Source organism: Siphateles boraxobius, unplaced genomic scaffold (assembly GCF_051911475.1).
Source record: "Siphateles boraxobius isolate OS27281-9 unplaced genomic scaffold, OSU_SipBor_1 16, whole genome shotgun sequence".
Taxonomy (NCBI): Eukaryota; Metazoa; Chordata; class Actinopteri; order Cypriniformes; family Leuciscidae; genus Siphateles; species Siphateles boraxobius.
The window spans coordinates 609452-632908 of NW_027508766.1; the positions used below are offsets into that span (position 1 = coordinate 609452).

General features: G+C 34.9%; 1 protein-coding gene across 3 annotated transcripts in view; it reads right to left on the bottom strand.

Annotated features, from left to right (window-relative positions):
• LOC143738995 (protein CutA homolog) overlaps positions 1-20351 on the bottom strand; it is a 36601-nt gene extending 16250 nt beyond the window's left edge. For 2 of the 3 annotated variants that reach the window (XM_077231047.1, XM_077231046.1), the window contains exons 1-2: positions 20064-20351; positions 16381-16529 (exon numbers count right to left, since the gene is read on the bottom strand). In XM_077231047.1, coding sequence (XP_077087162.1) covers positions 16381-16529; positions 20064-20159 — 245 coding nt within the window. In that variant the 5' untranslated portion in view covers positions 20160-20351. Of the gene's footprint in view, positions 1-16380; positions 16530-19173; positions 19448-20063 lie in introns of those variants that run through there. The other variant, XM_077231048.1, reaches the window with a different exon arrangement.
• Positions 20352-23457: the final 3106 nt, after the last annotated feature.

Sequence of the window (23457 nt, forward strand, 5' to 3'; positions counted from 1 at the left end):
TTCATGTTACTAGTTTTGTTTTTTGTTTCATATTTCATGCCCTTGCCCTCATATGATCCTGCCATGTGCTTCCCTAGTCTTTTGTGCCATGTTGTCATTTGTTAATTTTCTAATCATGTTCACAGGTGTGTCTTGTTTAGTGATTAGTCCTTGTGTTTGCCAAGTGTCTTTGTCAAGTATTGTTTGTGTAACCGCTGTGTTGTGTCGTTGTCGAGTCTTTGTTTTGTATTTTAAACATGTTTGGATGCAAATAAACTGCACTTGGGTTCTGCAACCCGCCTTCAGTGGATTCGTTACAGAATACTTGACCAACCATGAACCCAGCAGTTTGTTTGCTTCAGCTTCATCAAGCGGGAAGAGCTATTGAGGATTATGTCAAGGATTTCATGGATTATCTGCCATGGGACGAGATTCAACTAAAAATGTGTTTTTGTTATGGATTGTACCATGATCTTGCTGAACTAATGCCCTCTGTAGAACACCCTTGTACACTATGTCCTGAACAACCGGCACCGCCCACGCTCCACGGTCCGAGTCCAATCCCCCTTCACCGGCCTGACCCTCAGCCAAGACCGCCCTCCTGGGGCCTGTACCATGATGGTAGTTGCACAAACTCAGGGTTAGAGGATTAGTTTTGAGTTGACAAAACCAAACCAATCGAAGCAGGCTTTGTTGGTACCATGATGTTGATCATCAATTTTCTCTGTCAAATCAGGCTTTGATCCTGAGTTTATGAGTTTAGGTGTGACATCGCGAACAACCAATCACATGCTAAGAAAGAGTGAAACTGAGATTCATTTCTCACGAGTGAAGCAGCGCGATTCACAACAGAATATTACGAAAGAATTTAACGAAATTTATACAGTAAGAAGAAAATAGCTGTCTATGAAAGAGGACAACTAAAACTAGATAAAAAGTTTGTTGGCAAACTTTAAGTTGGCTTGAAAAAGCCTAGCCAGAAAGTTTGAAGTAGTTTTAAAAGCTTTCAGTTTAAAGGTTTTCAGTTTGAAATAGTTTTAGATAGATAGATAGATAGATAGATAGATAGATAGATAGATAGATAGATAGATAGATAGATAGATAGATAGATAGATAGATAGATAGATAGATAGATAGATAGATAGATAGATAGATAGATAGATAGATAGATAGATAGATAGATAGATAGATAGATAGATAGATAGATAGATGATAGATAGATGGATAGATGATAGATAGATGGATAGATAGATGGATAGATGGATAGATGGATAGATGGATAGATAGATAGATGATAGATAGATAGATAGATAGATGATAGATAGATAGATAGATAGATAGATAGATGATAGATAGATATATAGATGATAGATAGATAGATAGATAGATAGATAGTAGATAGATAGATTAGATAGATAGATAGATAGATAGATGATAGATAGATAGATGGATAGATAGATGGATAGATGGATAGACGGATAGATGATAGATAGATAGATGGATAGATAGATGGATAGATGGATAGACGGATAGATAGATAGATAGATGATAGATAGATAGATAGATAGATAGATAGATAGATAGATAGATAGATAGATGATAGATAGATAGATGGATAGATAGATGGATAGATGGATAGACGGATAGATAGATAGATAGATGATAGATAGATAGATAGATAGATAGATAGATAGATAGACGGATAGATGGATAGATGGATAGATGGATAGATGGATAGATAGATAGATAGAGAGGCAAAAAAAAGAAAATACTTTAAATGTACTTATGTAGCAGAAACATAATTAAACTAAGCACCAACAATAATAAACTCAAACAGACTTCAGAACAACATACATTTCATTCTATTTCACTATTACAATATGCGGTAAGATACAGACTTTCTGAAATATTGATATGAACAGTTACTCATGTAAGCGCATTGACTGAGCCTGTCGTCTGCCTCACGGCTGGACCTACACGTGAACACGACGATAACCCCCAAACCCTACACTCTGAAACATGTTATAAGTTTATGTCACAGTGTTATGGGGAGTCTGTACTCTTCGCAAGTGACACTTTGACAGAAAGGACAGCATATTTAATAATAGGTAATTACAAAATTTGTCTGTGGGTAATCAACACCTAATTTGAATTATTGTTGGCATATATATTGTCTTCAGCGCTTGTTTAGAGGTAATGTTAAGTGCGATATAAAATAAATAAATTAATAAAAAAACACTATTTTTTTTTAAATTGTGTATGTACACATTACTTCTCTATATAAGTATTATATAAATATGTAATTAACAGTTATAATTAATTAATTACTCTCTTCTATTTCTTTATTCATATATCATATGTCATAGGTCATATATACGACCTCCTAGACCTAGAGAAAATGTTACTCTTAGTTAATGACTAGTAATTTAATGTTTAATTTGGAATTTATTAATGAGCTTATTTAATTTTGAATGTACTTGGTAGCATTAAGATCAGAGCAACATTAAGCATTTATGATTTATGTTTATGGTAGGGAGGTGATAAAACGCATCAGACTTAATCATTATTTAATTTACCTTTATGAAATGCATAGAAAAACACAAACCAAAATATGTTAAAACTCTCTTATATGTTATTTAAATGTAACATAAATTCATGAATTCACACTGCTGGTGTGTGTGTGAACTTTAGCTTTATGAGGAGGTCCTCAGCAGTGATGTCGAGGTGTAGAGCTGCAGGAACACTGAGCTCCTCGTAGCTGTCAGACAGCAGAACTGTGACTCCTCCACCACACCGATGTTGGACACCTCCACCCTCAATAAATACCACAGCTTAATCTGTTCAGCGCCTGTTCTCCGCCCAACTGCAGGCTCCACTCGTCACCACGATGGGAACTCCATCACAAAAACAAAAACATCTCTAGATCCCAACTCAATACAACATTAAACTATAATAACAAGCTTTCTCCTTAATTTATTTGTCTTAAAAACACGAAGATAAATAAATTAAACATTATCTCTTCCGATTATGTCCCGTGCAAAGCATTCTGGGAAATAGAAATCTCATTAGCCACAGTTCTGTACAGGAGGCGTCAAAAAGCAAGAAACCATTGCAATAACTTTTTGTACTGGATGAGGTGGTAAACACGACGAGACACAAACAGTCTGTAATAATCCACCTATAATATTTGCTTTGTGAAGCTTCCAACAACAGAACTAATGGAATTGGTCAGTTGGCTTTGATGCGTGTGATATCAGGCAGCTTAAACATGCCAAACAAAGAAATAAGTCGTTTATAACCCAGTTTCATACATTTCAATCTGCAGACAAAGCTTTTCACTAGTTATCAGATCTTTTGAGAAGATAGCTTCACTTTACTGAAAATGTGGCTTATTTTGTCACGCAGACGCAGTAATTGGCTAACATCAGGATCCACTCGTCACCACGACGGTAACCCGCAAAACTCCATGACAAAAACTTTTCTAAACAGTAATAACAATGATTCGTGTTTAAATGTGAGCATATTTTAAAATCTTTAAAATAATAATAATATGATAAAAGAAAGAAAGAAAGAAGAAATATTAGTTAGAAAGAAAGAAAGAAAGAAAGAAAGAAAGAGAAAGAAAGAAAGAAAGAAAGAAAGAAAGAAAGAAAGAAAGAAAGAAAGAAAGAAAGAAAGAAAGAAAGAAAGAAAGAAAGAAAGAAAGAAAGAAAGAAAGAAAGAAAGAAAGAAAGAAAGAAAGAAAGAAAGAAAGAAAGAAAGAAAGAAAGAAAGAAAGAAAGAAGAAAGATTAGTTAGAAAGAAAGAAAGAAAGAAAGAATTAGTTAGAAAGAAAGAAAGAAAGAAAGAAAGAAAGAAAGAAGAAAGAGTAGTTAGAAAGAAAGAAAGAAGAAAGATTAGTTAGAAAGAAAGAAAGAAGAAAGATTAGTTAGAAAGAAAGAAAGAAAGAAGAAAGATTAGTTAGAAAGAAAGAAAGAAAAAGAAAGAAAGAAAGAAAGAAAGAAGAAAGATTAGTTAGAAAGAAAGAAAGAAAGAAAGAAGAAAGATTAGTTAGAAAGAAAGAAGAAAGATTAGTTAGAAAGAAAGAAGAAAGATTAGTTAGAAAAAAAGAAAGAAAGAAAGAAAGACAGAAAGAAAGAAAGAAAGAAAGAAAGAAAGAAAGAAAGAAAGAAAGAAAGAAAGAAAGAAAGAAGAAAGATTAGTTAGAAAGAAAGAAAGAAGAAAGATTAGTTAGAAAGAAAGAAAGAAAGATTAGTTAGAAAGAAAGAAAGAAAGAAGAAAGATTAGTTAGAAAGAAAGAAAGAAAGAAGAAAGATTAGTTAGAAAGAAAGAAAGAAAAAGAAAGAAAGAAAAAGAAAGAAAGAAAGAAAGAAAGAAAGAAAGAAAGAAGAAAGATTAGTTAGAAAGAAAGAAAGAAAGAAAGAAGAAAGATTAGTTAGAAAGAAAGAAACAAAGAATTAGTTAGAAAGAAAGATTAGTTAGAAAGAAAGAAAGAAAGAAAGAAAGAAAGAAAGAAAGAAAGAAGAAAGAATAGTTAGAAAGAAAGAAAGAAGAAAGATTAGTTAGAAAGAAAGAAAGAAGAAAGATTAGTTAGAAAGAAAGAAAGAAAAAGAAAAGAAAGAAAGAAAGAAAGAAAGAAGAAAGATTAGTTAGAAAGAAAGAAAGAAAGAAAGAAAGAAAGAAAGAAAGAAAGAAAGATTAGTTAGAAAGAAAGAAAGAAAGAAAGAAAGAAGAAAGATTAGTTAGAAAGAAAGAAGAAAGATTAGTTAGAAAGAAAGAAAGAAAGAAAGAAAGAAAGAAGAAAGATTAGTTAGAAAGAAAGAAAGAAAGAAAGAAAGAAAGAAGAAAGATTAGTTAGAAAGAAAGAAAGAAGAAAGATTAGTTAGAAAGAAAGAAAGATTAGTTAGAAAGAAAGAAAGAAAGAAAGAAGAAAGATTAGTTAGAAAGAAAGAAAGAAAGAAAGAAGAAAGATTAGTTAGAAAGAAAGAAAAAGAAAGAAAGAAAAAGAAAGAAAGAAAGAAAGAAAGAAAGAAAGAAAGAAAGAAAGAAAGAAAGAAAGAAAGAAAGAAAGATTAGTTAGAAAGAAAGAAAGAAAGAAGAAAGATTAGTTAGAAAGAAAGAAAGAAAGAAAGAAAAAAGAAAGATTAGTTAGAAAGAAAGAAAGAAGAAAGATTAGAAAGAAAGAAAGAAAGAAAGAAAGAAAGATTAGTTAGAAAGAAAGAAGAAAGATTAGTTAGAAAGAAAGAAAGAAAGAAAGAAGAAAGAATAGTTAGAAAGAAAGAAAGAAAGAAAGAAAGAAAGAAAGAAAGAAGAAAGATTAGTTAGAAAGAAAGAAAGAAAGAAAGAAGAAAGATTAGTTAGAAAGAAAGAAAGAAAAAGAAAGAAAGAAAGAAGAAAGATTAGTTAGAAAGAAAGAAAGAAAGAAAGAAAGAAAGAAAGAAAGAAAGAAAGAAAGAAAGAAAGAAAGAAAGAAAAAAGAAAGATTAGTTAGAAAGAAAGAAAGAAAGAAGAAAGATTAGTTAGAAAGAAAGAAAGAAAGAAGAAAGATTAGTAAGAAAGAAAGAAAGAAAGAAAGAAGAAAGATTAGTTAGAAAGAAAGAAAGAAAGAAAGAAAGAAAGAAAGAAAGAAAGAAAGAAAGAAAGAAGAAAGATTAGTTAGAAATAAAGAAGAAAGATTAGTTAGAAAGAAAGAAGAAAGATTAGTTAGAAAGAAAGAAAGAAAGAAAGAAAGAAAGAAAGAAAGAAAGAAAGAAAGATTAGTTAGAAAGAAAGAAAGAAAGAAAGAAAGATTAGTTAGAAAGAAAGAAAGATTAGTTAGAAAGAAAGAAGAAAGATTAGTTAGAAAGAAGAAATATTAGTTAGAAAGAAAGAAAGAAGAAATATTAGTTAGAAAGAAAGAAAGAAAGAAAGAAATAAAGAAAGAAGAAAGATTAGTTAGAAACAAAGAAAGATTAGTTAGAAAGAAAGAAAGATTAGTTAGAAAGAAAGAAGAAAGATTAGTTAGAAAGAAGAAATATTAGTTAGAAAGAAAGAAAGAAGAAATATTAGTTAGAAAGAAAGAAAGAAGAAAGATTAGTTAGAAAGAAAGAAAGAAAGAAAGAAAGAAAGAAAGAAAGAAAGAAAGAAAGAAAGAAAAAAGAAAGATTAGTTAGAAAGAAAGAAAGAAAGAAGAAAGATTAGTAAGAAAGAAAGAAAGAAAGAAGAAAGATTAGTTAGAAAGAAAGAAAGAAAGAAAGAAAGAAAGAAAGAAAGAAAGAAAGAAAGAAAGAAAGAAAGAAAGAAAGAAAGAAAGAAAGAAAGAAAGAAGAAAGATTAGTTAGAAATAAAGAAGAAAGATTAGTTAGAAAGAAAGAAGAAAGATTAGTTAGAAAGAAAGAAAGAAAGAAAGAAAGAAAGATTAGTTAGAAAGAAAGAAAGAAAGAAAGAAAGATTAGTTAGAAAGAAAGAAAGATTAGTTAGAAAGAAAGAAGAAAGATTAGTTAGAAAGAAGAAATATTAGTTAGAAAGAAAGAAAGAAGAAATATTAGTTAGAAAGAAAGAAAGATTAGTTAGAAAGAAAGAAGAAAGATTAGTTAGAAAGAAAGAAGAAAGATTAGTTAGAAAGAAAGAAGAAATATTAGTTAGAAAGAAAGAAGAAATATTAGTTAGAAAGAAAGAAAGAAAGAAAGAAAGATTAGTTAGAAAGAAAGAAAGAAAGAAAGATTAGTTAGAAAGAAAGAAAGATTAGTTAGAAAGAAAGAAGAAAGATTAGTTAGAAAGAAAGAAAGAAGAAATATTAGTTAGAAAGAAAGAAAGAAAGAAAGAAAGAAAGAAAGAAGAAAGATTAGTTAGAAACAAAGAAAGATTAGTTAGAAAGAAAGAAGAAAGATTAGTTAGAAAGAAAGAAAGATTAGTTAGAAAGAAAGAAGAAAGATTAGTTAGAAAGAAAGAAAGAAGAAATATTAGTTAGAAAGAAAGAAAGAAAGAAAGAAAGAAAGAAAGAAAGAAGAAAGATTAGTTAGAAACAAAGAAAGATTAGTTAGAAAGAAAGAAAGATTAGTTAGAAAGAAAGAAGAAAGATTAGTTAGAAAGAAGAAATATTAGTTAGAAAGAAAGAAAGAAGAAAGATTAGTTAGAAAGAAAGAAAGAAAGAAGAAAGATTAGTAAGAAAGAAAGAAAGAAAGAAAGAAAGAAAGAAGAAAGATTAGTTAGAAAGAAAGAAAGAAAGAAAGAAAGAAAGAAGAAAGATTAGTTAGAAATAAAGAAGAAAGATTAGTTAGAAAGAAAGAAGAAAGATTAGTTAGAAAGAAAGGAAAGAAAGAAAGAAAGAAAGAAAGAAAGAAAGAAAGAAAGAAAGAAAGAAAGAAAAGAAAGAAAGAAAGAAAGAAAGAAAGAAAAAAAAGAAAGAAAGATTAGTTAGAAAGAAAGAAAGAAAGAAAGAAAGAAAGAAGAAAGATTAGTTAGAAATAAAGAAGAAAGATTAGTTAGAAAGAAAGAAGAAAGATTAGTTAGAAAGAAAGAAAGAAAGAAAGAAAGATTAGTTAGAAAGAAAGAAAGAAAGAAAGAAAGAAAGATTAGTTAGAAAGAAAGAAAGATTAGTTAGAAAGAAAGAAGAAAGATTAGTTAGAAAGAAAGAAAGATTAGTTAGAAAGAAAGAAGAAAGATTAGTTAGAAAGAAGAAATATTAGTTAGAAAGAAAGAAAGAAGAAATATTAGTTAGAAAGAAAGAAAGAAAGAAAGAAAGAAAGAAGAAAGATTAGTTAGAAAGAAAGAAAGAAGAAAGATTAGTTAGAAAGAAAGAAAGAAAGAAAGAAAGAAAGAAAGAAAGAAAGAAAGAAAGAAAGAAAAAAGAAAGATTAGTTAGAAAGAAAGAAAGAAAGAAAGAAGAAAGATTAGTAAGAAAGAAAGAAAGAATAGAAAGAAAGAAAGAAAGAAAGAAAGATTAGTTAGAAAGAAGAAAGAAAGAAAGAAAGAAAGAAAGAAAGAAAGAAAGAAAGAAAGAAAGAAAGAAAGAAAGAAAGAAAGAAAGAAAGAAAGAAAGAAAGAAAGAAAGAAAGAAAGAAAGAAAGAAAGAAAGAAAGAAAGAAAGAAAGAAAGAAAGAAAGAAAGAAAGAAAGAAAGAAAGAAAGAAAGAAAGAAAGAAGAAAGATTAGTTAGAAATAAAGAAGAAAGATTAGTTAGAAAGAAAGAAGAAAGATTAGTTAGAAAGAAAGAAAGAAAGAAAGAAAAAAGAAAGAAAGATTAGTTAGAAAGAAAGAAAGAAAGAAAGAAAGAAAGAAAGAAAGAAAGAAAGATTAGTTAGAAAGAAAGAAAGATTAGTTAGAAAGAAAGAAGAAAGATTAGTTAGAAAGAAGAAATATTAGTTAGAAAGTAAGAAAGAAGAAATATTAGTTAGAAAGAAAGAAAGAAAGAAAGAAAGAAAGAAAGAAAGAAAGAAAGAAAGAAAGAAAGAAAGAAAGAAAGAAAGAAAGAAAGAAAGAAGAAAGATTAGTTAGAAAGAAAGAAAGATTAGTTAGAAAGAAAGAAGAAAGATTAGTTAGAAAGAAAGAAAGAAAGAAGAAAGATTAGTTAGAAAGAAAGAAAGAAAGAAAGAAAGATTAGTTAGAAAGAAAGAAAGAAAGATTAGTTAGAAAGAAAGAAAGATTAGTTAGAAAGAAAGAAAGAAAGATTAGTTAGAAAGAAAGAAAGAAAGAAAGATTAGTTGAAAGAAAGAAAGAAAGAAAGAAAGATTAGTTAGAAAGAAAGAAAGAAAGAAAGAAAGAAAGAAAGAAAGAAAGAAAGAAAGAAAGAAAGAAAGAAAGAAAGAATTAGAAAGAAAGAAAGAAAGAAAGAAAGAAAGAAAGAAAGAAAGAAGAAAGATTAGTTAGAAACAAAGAAAGATTAGTTAGAAAGAAAGAAGAAAGATTAGTTAGAAAGAAAGAAAGAAAGAAAGAAGAAAGATTAGTTAGAAAGAAAGAAAGAAAGATTAGTTAGAAAGAAAGAAAGAAAGAAAGAAAGAAAGAAAGAAAGAAGAAAGATTAGTTAGAAAGAAAGAAAGAAGAAATATTAGTTAGAAAGAAAGAAAGAAAGAAAGAAAGAAAGAAAGAAAGAAGAAAGATTAGTTAGAAACAAAGAAAGATTAGTTAGAAAGAAAGAAGAAAGATTAGTTAGAAAGAAAGAAAGAAGAAAGATTAGTTAGAAAGAAAGAAAGAAAGATTAGTTAGAAAGAAAGAAAGAAAGATTAGTTAGAAAGAAAGAAAGAAAGATTAGTTAGAAAGAAAGAAAGAAAGATTAGTTAGAAAGAAAGAAAGAAAGATTAGTTAGAAAGAAAGAAAGAAAGAAAGAAAGAAAGAAAGAAAGATTAGAAAGAAAGAAAGAAAGATAGATAGATAGATGGATAGATGGATAGATGGATAGATGGATAGATGGATAGATGGATAGATGGATAGATGGATAGATAGATAGATAGATAGATAGATAGATAAGTTCATTAGTACATATAGAATGGTAGTTTAATTGAGTCTTGGGCTTCAGGGAGTTTAGATTTGAGTTTTTGTGTTGTACACTGCTGGGCCACCGTAGCCTTGGCTCAATTTGAACTGTTGCAATGAAAGTCAATGGGATTTTTATGATTTTTAATATTAATTTTTAAGAAATCTGAAAGTCAAATCAGTCTGAAAAGATATAGCACACTAAGTCAGAACAGTCTGAAGGTCTGACCCGAGTTTGGAGTTTGTAGAGTTAAAGCTCTAGGAGGAGTAGCAGTCAGAAACTTTTGGTTAAGAAAAAGAAGAAGAAAAAGAATAATAATAAGTTTAAATAGGATTTCAGTAAGTTGGCTTTCACAAGCCAACTTAATAAATAGTCTTGCTATATCAGAGCAAGTAAAAGTTGTGAAGTTAGTTTATACATTTGATAAAGTTAGAGAAAATGTAACATTTAAGCTCACATGAAGTCATTTTATAGCTTTATCTATTGATTCTAAAGCATATTTATATTACCTTTATTATATTTATTCAATTAAACTGTGCGCAATAATAATTGATAAACTAAAATTGTACATGTGTGATCGATTAAGGGTACAATATTTACATAAATAATATCTAAATCATACAACATTATTATTCTAAATAAGCATTACTAAAAGCTGGATGATTTTGTCTTTAAAAATCATTTGCTGTGTAGTGATCTTTAATTTGGAGGGGAAACAGGTGGAGTGACTTAATCGGATCAGACATGTGTCACTTTGCTCACAGCTGATTGGTCCAAGTTCGGTTTACAACCTCTTACCTGGAACATAACCTGCCCCGGACCAGGTTATCCGTGGAGCGTAAGTTACTATGGCGATGAACACTGCTAAAAGCTAAACCACTTTCATGGTGCCTAAAACCCAGGGTTGGCGCAAACTAAACTGAAACATATTGGGAAAGCCACCTAAACTGGCTTCATGGCGTGTTTTTCAAAACTGTTTCAGACTGTTAACCATGCTAGCGTATTATGAAACCCGAAAACAAAACCGAAAGGAGTTTTTGGTGGACATTTGAATATACGCAGCGTTGTATCAAAAATTGAACTATTGGAACATTTGTTAACGGATTCAAACCTTGACTACTTGTGTCTCACTGAAACTTGGCTAACTCCTACAACCCCTCTGTCTGTATTTAATATCCCGGGTTATAAGGTGTACAGACGAGACAGAAGTCAAGGGAAAGGTGGTGGGATTTTAATTTATGTTAAGGAGAGCATTCTAAGTAAACAAATAGAAATGAATGAAAACACCCTGGAGTGTGTAGGGGTTACTATTACATTGTCCCCTGAAATGTCTTTTGTTGTTTTTGCAGTTTATCGCCCACCTACTGCCACAAATGATTTTTTTTAGCTGTTTATCTGCAACCCTTAAACAATATGAAAGAAAATAAGTTATACTTGTGGGTGATTTTAACTTAAACTGGCTTGATAAATCACGCAGAAAAAAGCTTAAGGATGTTGCAAAAACATTTAATATGATACAAAAGATAAATAAACCCACACGAATAACTAAATCCTCTCAAACATTGTTGGATTTAGTTTTTAAAAATACCCCAGAAAGGATAATTAAAACATATAACCTTGTTACTGGCCTGTCAGATCATAATCTTATATTAGCTGCTAGGAAACTGACTAAATCACGGAACAGGGAACAAAATACAGTGAAAGGTAATCCCACTAAATCATTTATTCCAAAGAGAGAGTTAATACATATTGAGAATGAAATAAAGCAAACAAACTGGAGGGACATTGTTGAAAATAAATCCTGTGAGCAAGCATGCAATAAAATAATGTCGGCCCTTAAAAATATAATTGCAAGATATACAAAAACAATAGTCAGGAAACCTAGAGTAGATTGCCATAGATTGCCTTGGCTTAATAGTAATCTCTGGCAACTAATGAAAAAGAGAAATGCCTCTCTAAAAAGGTTTCTAAAATCGGGTTTAACTACTGATCATCTAATTTATAAAGGTCTGAGAAATAAGGTCACAATGCAGCTTAGAAAGGCTAAACCATCCTTTTCCTTGAAATCATCAGAGAAGCAAAAGGAAATAGTAAACAACGATGGAAGACCATTGACAAATTAACTGGTAAGAACAAGCCCAAGTACGAAAGCATACAGATAAAAAAAAAAAAAAATGATATTCAAAACAATAGCCTAGCTATTGCAACAGAATTTAACGATTATTTTTTGAATTCCGTGGAAAAACTGGGTCAGAATTTTACTAAAAAGATATTTAATTATTCCTTAGACTGTGATAGTGCTGGTTTTATTATGACACCCACAAATGATTTAAAGGTTAATAAAATACTCTCATCATTATCTAATAGCAAAGCAAAGGAGTCTTGATATTGCTTTCTTAAAAACTCATAAAGAATCATTGACCACTCCTTTAACTAACGTATTAAATAAATCTATTAATGAAAGCACCTTTCCAAGTGTCTTAAAGCTTGCTATTGTGACCCCGGTGTATAAATCTGGTGACAAACAAGAGGTTAGTAATTACCGACCAATAAGTATCCTTCCGGTCATCTCAAAGGTCATTGAAAATGTTGTGGCAGAACAATTAATTGCTCACCAAGACTCAAAGGCCTTTTTAAACCCTATGCAATTTGGTTTCAGGAAAAAACACTCAACTGAAACGTGTTGCTACTTCCTTGAACAAATTAAAACAAATTTAGATCAAGGTGGAGTGGTGGGAGCAGTTTTTCTTGATTTAAGCGAGGCTTTTGATACGGTCAATCGTGGGATACTATTGAGCAAATTGGCCCAATACAATCTTTCAATAAACACACAAAACTGGTTCAAATCTTACCTGAGTGGACGACATCAGTGTGTGCGGATAAACAATACATTATCCCCATTGAAAAGATGTACCATGGGGGTCCCGCAAGGGTCAATCTTAGGGCCGCTAATTTTTAGTATATATATAAATGACCTTCCATTAGTATGTAATGATATTGATTTAATAATGCATGCAGATGATACTGTGCTGTACACTCATGGAAAGAATGCTGCAGAGGTTGCTTTAAAATAGCACTTGTGCTACAACCTGGCACAATGTATCTTTCCTCGTTTTATACAAGGTTAATGTAAACTTGTGCATTGTCCCTATCTAAATAAATAAATAACAAGAAAAATAACAAGTATAGGCCCCTGGGGCCTGTTTCAATAAGGAGGTTCAACCAACTCCGAGTTAAAACTTGAACTCGGAGTTGATAAAACCTGAGATGGGAAACTCTGAGTTTTCGGTTTCAGAACAGCTGAATCGAGCTAGTTCAATCAACTCTGAGTAAAGCACGTGCACCACGACTATGAAAAGCCATGATCAATGGAGCTCTGAAATTACGATTCAACATGGCAACAGCACCCGTCAATACACAGGTATAATTCTTATTCACTGTTAAATTATCAGGTGAAAACTGACAGAAAGGTAAGTTATTACTAATACTCATTTTCATGGTATCCCACAGGCAAAAAAAAAAAAAAAAAACGACACAAAAAAAAAAAATTCATTGGCATCAACTAAAAATTAACAATAAATTCATAATTCAAAGCATAAAAGGTTCATTGCCATAGGCTACATGACTTTACAAACATTTGGCATATTAAATACATATAATTCAGTGTCTATTTCAATTTGCAGGAGCTGTTTCCACATATAATGCTCTTTTCACATAATTAAATGTTCTCTAATCCAACCTGTTACATTTTTTTAATTAGGCTAATGAAATTAACATTTGACTTCTACTGGGCCAACAGCAAGAATGCATTGGGTGGACCTGAACCCGCACTGATACATGAGGAGATACACAATATTGGAAGAATATTAAAATCCAACAGGAAAAAGAATAACTGTTGCTTTTGTATTTGTAGGAAATAAAGATGACCAAATAAATTGTGAATAATTTGTGTGTATTTAACAGCTGTGGTGGTGGTTACGGCATATATCTCAGACTATCCTTCCATTCCATACAGTAATCTCGTCTGGCGTCTGGAGCCGTCCATAGAGGGGGGGGGGGGGGGAATCTGTCAGGACTAGTTTTGAGTTTTATTTCATGTTCCCGGTTCATGATACTAGTTTTGGTTTTTGGTTCATGTTTCCTGTCTTATCATATGATTCCCTTGCCCTTATGTGATCCTGCCATGTGCTTCCCTAGTCTTTTGTTTCATGTTGTCATTGGTTAATTGTCTAATCATGTTCACAGGTGTGTCTTGTTTAGTGGTTAATCCTTGTGTGTATTTAAGCCCTTGTGTTTTCCATGCGTCTTTGTCAAGTATTGTTATAACCACTGTGTGGTGAGTGTTAGTTTGTCAAGTTGTATCATGTCACATTATGCTTAGTCAAGACTTTGTTTTGTATTTTTGATCATGCGTGATTACAGCACAATTTAATTGAGTAGTCAGGTTATTTGTTTGCATGTAACCAAAGGGGTTAATTCAATAAGATGATTTTTGGGAGTTATTAGCATTTGGTGTGTTATGTAAACATACTCAACCTTGTTTATCATGAAAAGTTTCCAAGTTTATCACTGTTAATCACGTAGACAACAATGACTGTCAGTGGAAATATGGGTGCATATAACGCTGCATTTTGAAATAGAAAGGGAGCTTTCAGAACGCAATGCTATTAGTCTGTAACTCAATTCTAGTAACATAAAATAACAATATGCAGTTTTTTCACCAAACGTGATAAGACGCACAACATCTCATAAAACTGTCAGAACCAACAATTTTGTAAGTAAACCCAGATAGTCCACAGAACTGCAGTAGGTCCAGTCTTCTTTATGTCAATGTGGACAGAGCTAAATATCACATCTATATTCTAAGGCCGCTTCCAAATATGCATACTTTCCTACTGTAAAGTAGGTGAAAAACAATATGTGAAAAAAAGTAGAATGTCTGTATTCATAGTGTTCCTAAAACAGCAGGCAAAAAGTGCCCCGATACAGTAACCTATTTCTTCCAGCAAGATTCTGAAGTGCACACCCAATACACATTTTATTGAGTTTAAAAAACAACAGCAATATTGTCCCTATTGTTGCAAAAAAAAAGTGATTGTTTTTAACTCTATTTTTATCACAGAACAGGTAATTGGTTCCTTAGGTTGGAACTAGGGCTGGGTTTCGATTCAAATTTCAAGAATCGATTCGATTCCGATTCTCAAGATCTTGAATCGATTATCATTATTCGATCCGATCTGATCCGATCTTCGAGATTTAGATAAGTGTTTTTGAAAAAAGCATTTTTTTCCAGCTGTTACCTGAATTACAGGTATGCAACATATTGATACTATTATTATAGACATTTAACTGCAAATTAATGGAGTCGGGGTTGCCAACTCTCACGCATCTGGCGTGACACTCACGCATTCAGCCTCAATCTCACGGTCTCACGCTCAACAAAGAAATCTCACGCTAAATTAGACATTCTTCTGTGCTGTATTTTTTTCCCACTCATGTGCACTAATTTCCGAATTACTATAAGCAAGTTCAGGCTCTTAACTACTGATTGGACCACTGCATTTTCTCATGCAGAGAAAAATCGCGGACAAAGAGGACACTGACACCGACAGACTAGACAGAGAAGGTTACTTTTGATATGGAACAAATTCTCAGCTGTCAGATTCTGTCAATATTTCCAACGTTTTGGCGCTTTTAAATGTGACAGATCGCTGTAGCGCGTCAGTTCAAACGGCACGTGATACAGCCTAGTAGTAAATAAAAGTTTAACTTACAAAACCTTTAGAAAACACAAGTGTGTCACAGTTTTGTGAAAACCTTCAAGTACTCCAGGTATAAGACAGATCGCAGCTTTGAGCGTTTCTGGAGTTTTCAAAGCAACCGCTTGCTTAACGTTACTGACCGCCATGTTTGTTGTTTTAATGTCCTTCCACCTCGCGCGCATGCGTGAATTCAATGACGCGGCAAGTTAAAGTTCACGGGAAAAATGTAGGCCTATTATTAAATCGATCCTCTGAGTTACGGATCGATCTTTAGAAATTAATATGAAAATCGATTCAGAATTGGTGAATCGATTTTTTCAACACAGCCCTAGTTGGAACCAGCTTTGTTATCCAGGCATTCAATAAAAGAAGAGATGTCTTTTAACTAAACTTCCTTAACCTAAAGGAAGTTCCTAAATATGCATTCAATTTGATTTTAGAGGGGACAGTGCAGCATCCATGCATTTTGTGAACATGCATGTTACCAATGACAGACCAAAGTTTAGAACCAGGAACTGATAGGCCACATCCTCGATGGAGAATCTTAGAAAGCCATCTGAATGTGGCAGTAGGCGTCTCTCATATCTACCGCAATTAACCAATTCCCGCACTGAATGTCTGCGAGCATTTGTTTTACTGTCATCATTTAGAAAGAGCATCATGACAGAATACAGTTCAATGGTCTCAAATCCAAAATAGGTCGGAGGCCACCAATTTGTTTTCGGAGCCAGAAAATAGCGGCTGTAAAAGCCGTTCTCTCGATCCTTGGAGGTACCACCTCTATCACACGCTACTCTAATAGTGCATGTTTCTCTGTGCGCAAGATCGGAGCATCTTGTGGCTGGAACAGTAGACCTCATTGCGACGCTGGAGTCTGGTTTTCTTCTCCATTCTGTCACCTGATGGAGTTTTTGGTTCCTTGCCACTGTCGCCTTTTTCACCTTTGTCGCCATTGGCTTTTGGCTTGCTTAGTTGGGGACATTTGATTTTATATTTAACAATATTATTACAACATTATTTTCCTGTTATCTCTGTAAAGCTGCTTTGAAACAATCTGAATTGTAAAAAGCGCTATATAAATAAAGGTGACTTGACTGTCGCCGATACACGTTACTATCGTCGGGACAACCCTGTTTTTAACACTCTATATTTTTTTCCTTGTTTGTGTTTGTGCATGTGTGTACTGTACCTGCCAATATCTTTAGCAGTTTGTTCAGTAGGACAGTTGACAAGCAGCACAGAATGATATCCGGCCACAAAGTTTCCTGTGATGGCAGAATGAATCTGAACAGCCAGGGTCTTCAGCACAGGGTATAGGGCAAGGGTCAGGACTAAAATCTACACATACAAAAAAAAAAAAGAGGGACCATTTAAAGAGAACAAACAGTTAAGCATGGTGAACAGTACTAAAATTGTCTAAAAAAATCTTACATCATAAATGTCCATGGATTTTCTAGAATGTATGTAAATAAATTATATTTTCATGTTATTGTCAAAGTGAAGATGCAAAAGAGAATGCATCGAAGAGCTGCTCTGAGAAAGGGTTACACTAAAATGTTTATCAAAGTTAAATATTTTTTCTGATATGAATATATTTAATCAGTGTAATTGGAACAAACTACTATTTTCTATTGGAAATACTGCAGATGCTTTTGTCATTATTATACTCCTTTTTTTGGATAGTAAGTTTATCAACTCAATTCTGATTCATGCATGAATAGTATTCATCAGAATTTTGAGTCATGCATAAACCATATACAGAATATCCTACCACAAACTGTATTTTATTAATCTTTATCTGTGCATGTGAAAACAGGTAATTCTGGGTTATATTAGATACAGATGAAAAGTCAAGCGATCAAAGAAATCAATAGTTCACCCAAAAAATGAGAATCCCATCATCATTTACTCAATTTAATGTTATTTCAGACCTGTATGACTTTCTTCTGTGCAACAAAAAAGATGATATTTTGAAGACTACAACATTTGCCCCTATTACATTTTTATTATATGGGGCAAAATAAATAAATAATTTATTCGAAATAAAAGTAAATAAAAATACTTTAATACTTCTCCAGAACTCACAAAGAGATCCAAAATGTATTTTATCTCACTGTGTTCTGGCAGTAATTCAGAAATGTTGTGAAATGAGTTGGGTTTAAAAAAAAAATTAAAAAAAAAACGAACGAACATAAATAATAAATAATGTAGCCTATAAATTAAATCACTAATTACAATGTTACAAAAATGCAGCATAATAACTGGCAAGAGTTATCATCTCCAGTACTTCCATAAAAAAACCCAGAAGGTAAATAAAATTAATTTCTTTGTTTATTTCTATTATATGAAAAGGCAGTATGTGGATTCTGAATAAAGACTTGGATCTTGATGAGAAAAAGATACCGTGGTAACTTGACAATACACAACTTTGCAAGCTAGGAAACAATCCTCAACTTCAACCATTAAAGGTACACTGTGTAGTTTTTTTAGTATTTTATTAGCTAAAATTAATGTCTTTATTCATAAATACGTACTCATTGGTGTAAAATTACTTCTGCCAATGATCTGACTTACCCTCGTAAGCAAAGAATTTCTTATCTTTATTTACATTGGACGGGTAAGTCCTAGGAGGCTGCCATGTCGTTCCACTATTTAAAAAAAACTATAATAGCAGATTGGGACAAAAAGCACAAGCCTACCTCAACGCATAGACAAAATAAATACATAAATACATAGTCAACAGCACCGCCATATTGAGGAGGGCAACTTTCCCATAACTCTCATTACGGGAATTGAGAAAAGAGCCTGTTTTGTGTCCTGCTTGGGGCTGTACAAATCACAATTGAAATTGAAATGCACAATTGAAAACAGGTCTTGGGGAATTACCTTTCACAAGCAAGACTGAACATTTGTTTCTGGTTGCATTTGGTCATTATATAATTAGTAATAGTAACGTTAGTGAACGAATAGTTTATTTCACACTAAAATAGCTAGCGATGTCGCTAGGTAACTTAGGTGTGAAAGTTGAGACATGAGTTGACATTATTTATATTATAGTTTTAGCAAGTAAATTACCTGAAATCTAAATATTCATCTATATTTTCTTAAAACCGACTTTTATGACAAGTACTCGTTTTGGGTAGGTAGCCTAGTCACTATTTCATTTACTTATTATTGTCTATATTATTCCGCAATTGATATTACATTTTATTTGCTATTATTGTTATAATATTATACCACTTGCGATTATCAATCTATTATAGTTATGCTGTTAAAGTATTGTACTATTCACTAGTCACTATTTAACTTATTGTTTTTTATTGTCTATATTCTGTTATTGATATTTCATATTCTATTGCTATTATTATAGTATAATACATAAACTATATGCTATTGTCAAAATATTATTATTATTATATTATTGTACTTGTGATATTATATAATATACTATTCATTACTATATTATTTGCTGTATAGGCTACTGTTTGTTTATTTTATTGACACTAAACTATGTACAATTACTTCTCACTTTATCTTATATTTACTATTTTCATTGCACTGTAGTATGTATTGCCATAAAGGATCCATCAGTTATCTTTGTTATTTTATATTTGGAGTATCTATCTGTAAATATATAAATAGCTATAAAAATACAGAAAGCACCTGCCGGTGTGATTTGTATTAGCCGATAAGTAAAGACAGAAAATGCTTTTCATACAATAAGAAACCTATATTTCACTTAATGTGAAAATTAAATAATATCTCAGTATGGGGGTCTTCACAATTCTTATCCACGAATAAGAAGCCAAATAGGCTATGACTGAGCTTTGACAGTTCCTTATTAAAACATTTTTTTAGAAGTCTACTATCGAGATTTTAAATAGCTAGAGGTGGAACTTTTTGTACAACACATACAACCCAATGAAATCGGTGGATAAATGTAAACAATATTTTTGTTTTTATCCAGAAAACCGCAGCTCACCCGTTTACTTGGCAAATGTGAAAGGCTGTAGGCCTACTGCATGGCAGGCTACATCATAATGCAGGATACTTATGCCGAGCCACAGGAGAAGGAATCCTCGTTGCCAAAAAAGCGATTTGAAATTTAAAAGGAAACGTGACCGGCAAATTCAAAAAACGAGGGTAAATATCGGGATAGCTTTTCCCAGACATGTTGTCATAGCTTCTTGGTAGGCTACATCGTAGTTACAACACGCATTTGAAAAAGCTATTCGTGCGAATGCAAAATACATATTACCGCTAGATGGGAGAAATCCCTACACAGTGTACCTTTAATTTGAGTATCGCAAGGAAGGCACTCATCATGATCAGCTGATCTTGAAGAATTACTGCTGAATGCACAACCGCATTTTCAGTGCCACAGAGGGCTTTTAAACATGCATTATCGTGTTCACTGTGAACAGAGAGGGATTATCCTGCGATGACCTGACAAACAGATTAATTTGCCACAACAATGTAGCATGCTTGTTCAGCTCTTTGAGAAACAAGGCTTGCTATTCAGAAGTTGTTTTACATTTAAATAGTATACATTTCGCCAAAGCTTAACACAATTTATCGCACAAAATAGTAGCAAATGATGGAGATATTGGAGGAGAAACACATTTTGAAACACAGTTCACATCAGGCTCTTTTCTTTTAAGAATTTCACGTGAGCTCCTGATATTTAATACTTTTTCAAATAATGATTTACTCACAGGGCTATATACAGTTCAACAAGTTTAGGCTGCCGTTTTGAACGGCAAAGTAACAACATTTAAGCATGCCAACAGTCTGCGGTGTTCAACTTGCCAAGCAAGTCTCTCAATATAAATGGCCCGTGTCTACTGTCAAGATAAATAAAACTGGATTTACCACGCAAAAGACCACAAATCCCGATCGTGGGACAGCCGAAGACATAATGCCCTTGGGATTTCGCTGGTAGAAGCAATCCGGTTTGGTCTCTTGCATAGTTATTTAACAAGAGTAGAAAGTTACATCGGCCGTCAAGTGTAGGCTTCTGTGCGCAAAACAGTTCGCAGGGTGTTCAGCAGGTTCATCCCAAGAACACATCAAAATGCGTCGGACAGTTTCAGCTCTGGCATTTCCCAAAAGCGGCTGCGTGTCGCGCTCTATGATGATTGAGTGACGCTCGTATCCGGATACCGGCCTTCCAATGAAGAGCGGAGCACGGGTCTCATCATAAGAGGATTGAAAACCTAATAAACTTAAGTGCTGCTTCTGACTGTTTGTAGTTTTTTTTTTTTGTACTACAATTAATGCCACTATGGATTGTTCGATCGTTTATTAAAATTAAAATAGCCTATAAATAGTTTACCATACCTCAATACCCAAACCCTGTAGGTCAGGCTGAAGCTAATATTTGTTGTTAACCCGATACCCTATAACAAACGAGCTACAACCTTAGGAGGATGCCTTCAGGCTATTTTTGTTCATTATAAGGGCTTTAGCAATAATAATTAAAAAAAACATATCATAAATTATTAATAATTTCATTTACAGATATTTCATTATTTTTTGTTGTTTGTTACTTAACTTTTTGTGTATTATTTTTTTTCCCCTGGCGTTGTTGAAAAGGGCAAATGAGAAGGCTATGCTAACCGCCTGGACCTGACAGACACAGAAACTTCCTATGCTAAGTGTTAATGATTTTTAGGCCTGCTTGTTTTGTATATAAACACCATGGCCTAACAGTGGGTGATTACAAGTCATACAGAAGTCATACAGATACAGAGTCTTCAACAACCTCTAAATGTCGCAATATGTTGTGTTTTGAAAATATGGGTTCCCTTTCGAGAGGTCTCTCCTATTGCGTAAGTAGCTTACGCTATGGGAAAACTCCTTTTCTCGAGAATATTGAAGTCTTTATGTAAAACGCATTGCAGCTGCACAGCTGACAGCAATGAACGAAGGAAGCTCGGTCATTGGCTGTGCTGCGGCAACTTGCTCGAACCAATGACGGGGCGACTCTGAATGCGCGACCAATGAGCACGCTTCGCGCTCGCGCGCGTCAGAGCCCGCCAAGATGGGCGTGGCCAAGAGCTATTTATTGGGCGCCCCGTCATGAGAGTTCTTTAGATTTAATCTCCTTCAGCGAACACCTTCTTCGCTGGATCCTCCGGATTATTGAAGCCTTCGCCGCCGTCGAAAAGCATACCAGCGGGATTGCTACGAGGACGTCGGCACCTTCAGCCGCCTTCGAACGCCATCCTACTGAGCCATCCGGCGTGCCACACACGCAAGTATCTTTACATCTGTTTGCCCCGCGACACTTGTAAAAGAGCAATTTTCTGAGGCGTTGTTTCAAATGCCTTCCTGCGCGTCGTGCAGAGACCTTCTCCCGGACGGGGATCGTCACATCATCTGCGCTCGCTGCCTGGGCCGGGACCACGCAGAAGCTGCTTTGACCAAGGGCGGATGCCCGGAATGTGATGACCTGGGTCTCTCCGCACTGCGGGCTCGCCTCGCCGCTTTCGCCGTGAGCGAGCCCATCGCCGCCATCCCTCTGTTTGAGCCGCGTACTAAGAAAAAGCGCCGCTCACAGAGGCTTCCTGAACCGCAGCTCAGTGACGTCACGCCGAGCCAGTCTCCGCGTGCTTCACCGCCGCTCTTGCCTTGTGACTTTCGGCGCGTCCGAGGACGATGGGGGAATGGATGACAGCTTGTCCATCGACACTGCATCGGACGACTGGCCGGGCTCCACTCTCGACCCCGCCCCGTCGACGCTAGCTAGCACGAGCGGGGGCTCCACCATGGATACGGAGATTATCCGCGTCCTCTCGAAGGCCGTAGAGGACCTCGGGCTCGATTGGTTTTCTCCCGAAGAACCAACCCGAAGCCGACTGGATGAGTGGTTTCTGCAGGGGCGCCAGCAGGCCCCTCGGCAAAGGCCTTCTCCCTTCTTCCCGGAAGTTCATGACGAACTCACCAAGTCATGGAAAGCCCCCCACTCTGCGCGTCTGAAGCCTTCTTTTTCTTCGTCGCTCTCCTCTGTGGACGGCGCGAAGGAAAGAGGCTACGAGGGAACGCCGCCCCTAGAGGAGGCCGTGGCCAATCATCTCTGCCCGCCCTCCACCACCGGATGGAAAGCCAAAGCTTCCCACCCCTCGAAGCCCTGCCGCACTACTTCTGCTCTCGCCGGTCGCGCCTACGCCGCCGCCGGCCAAGCTGCATCAGCGCTTCACTCAATGGCGGTACTTCAAGTGTTCCAAGCTAAGCTTCTCCGCTCTATGGACGAGTCTGGCCCCGAACCCGAAGCCTTTAAGGACCTACGCAGCGCAACTGAAATAGCTCTGCGAGCCACGAAGGCCACCGCCCAGTCTATTGGCTGCGCCATGGCTAATTTGACTGTTCTCGAGCGCCATCTGTGGCTGACTCTGACGGAGATGAAGGACGCGGATAAGGCGCCGTTTCTCGACGCGCCTATCTCCACCAGCGGGCTGTTTGGACCGGCGGTTAAAGGTTTCGCCGAACGCTTCACTGAGGCCCAGAACGCTTCACAAGCTATGCGCCATTTCCTGCCCAAGCGCTCCAGCTCATCGCAGAGCAGACAGAGACTGCCACAGCCGCAGCGGGCTAGAACAGCTCCCACCGCCTCTCAGCCCGCGCCTCATGCTGACGCTCGACGCCGCTCGCGCTCCCACAACCGCAAGCCGCCTCCTGAGCGACGGGGTCCTCGGCCCAAGATTGTGCTGAACCCTGAGCCTCGAAAGCCGTCCTAGCCACAGGAATGAGAAGAGAGAGTGCGTGTCTCGCAAAAGCCGGACCACTCTCTCTGCAACTGTTCAAACATTACCCAGTCCCCTTACAGGCGGCTGGAAATGTCCATACAGCAGTCAATGGGCCAGTCACAGAGCTCGCTCACCTGCAAACAAACGCCGTTTTTACGGCGACGCACAGAAAACACAAAAAGAGTATTTTTCTGCCTGTGTCACTAAGGGTTCACATGTCCACAAAGTGTGCATTCCCAGATACTGTCAAAACAGTGCCAAATTTATTCCCAGCTCAGTCTGCGCGCCCCATGAATGTAGATCACGTGCCTACGGTCATGTACGCACCACTACACACAAGCACTGTTCACACAGTTATGAATTCATCCCCAGTAAAAGCGGGAAACATTATAAAAGTGACGCGTGTGCCTACCACTGTTTATGCACCCCCACTTATAAACACTGTCCTTACAGTGTCAAACACAACCCCAGCTCAGGCTGCGAGTTTTACAGACATAGCGCGCGCTGTTGTAAGCACA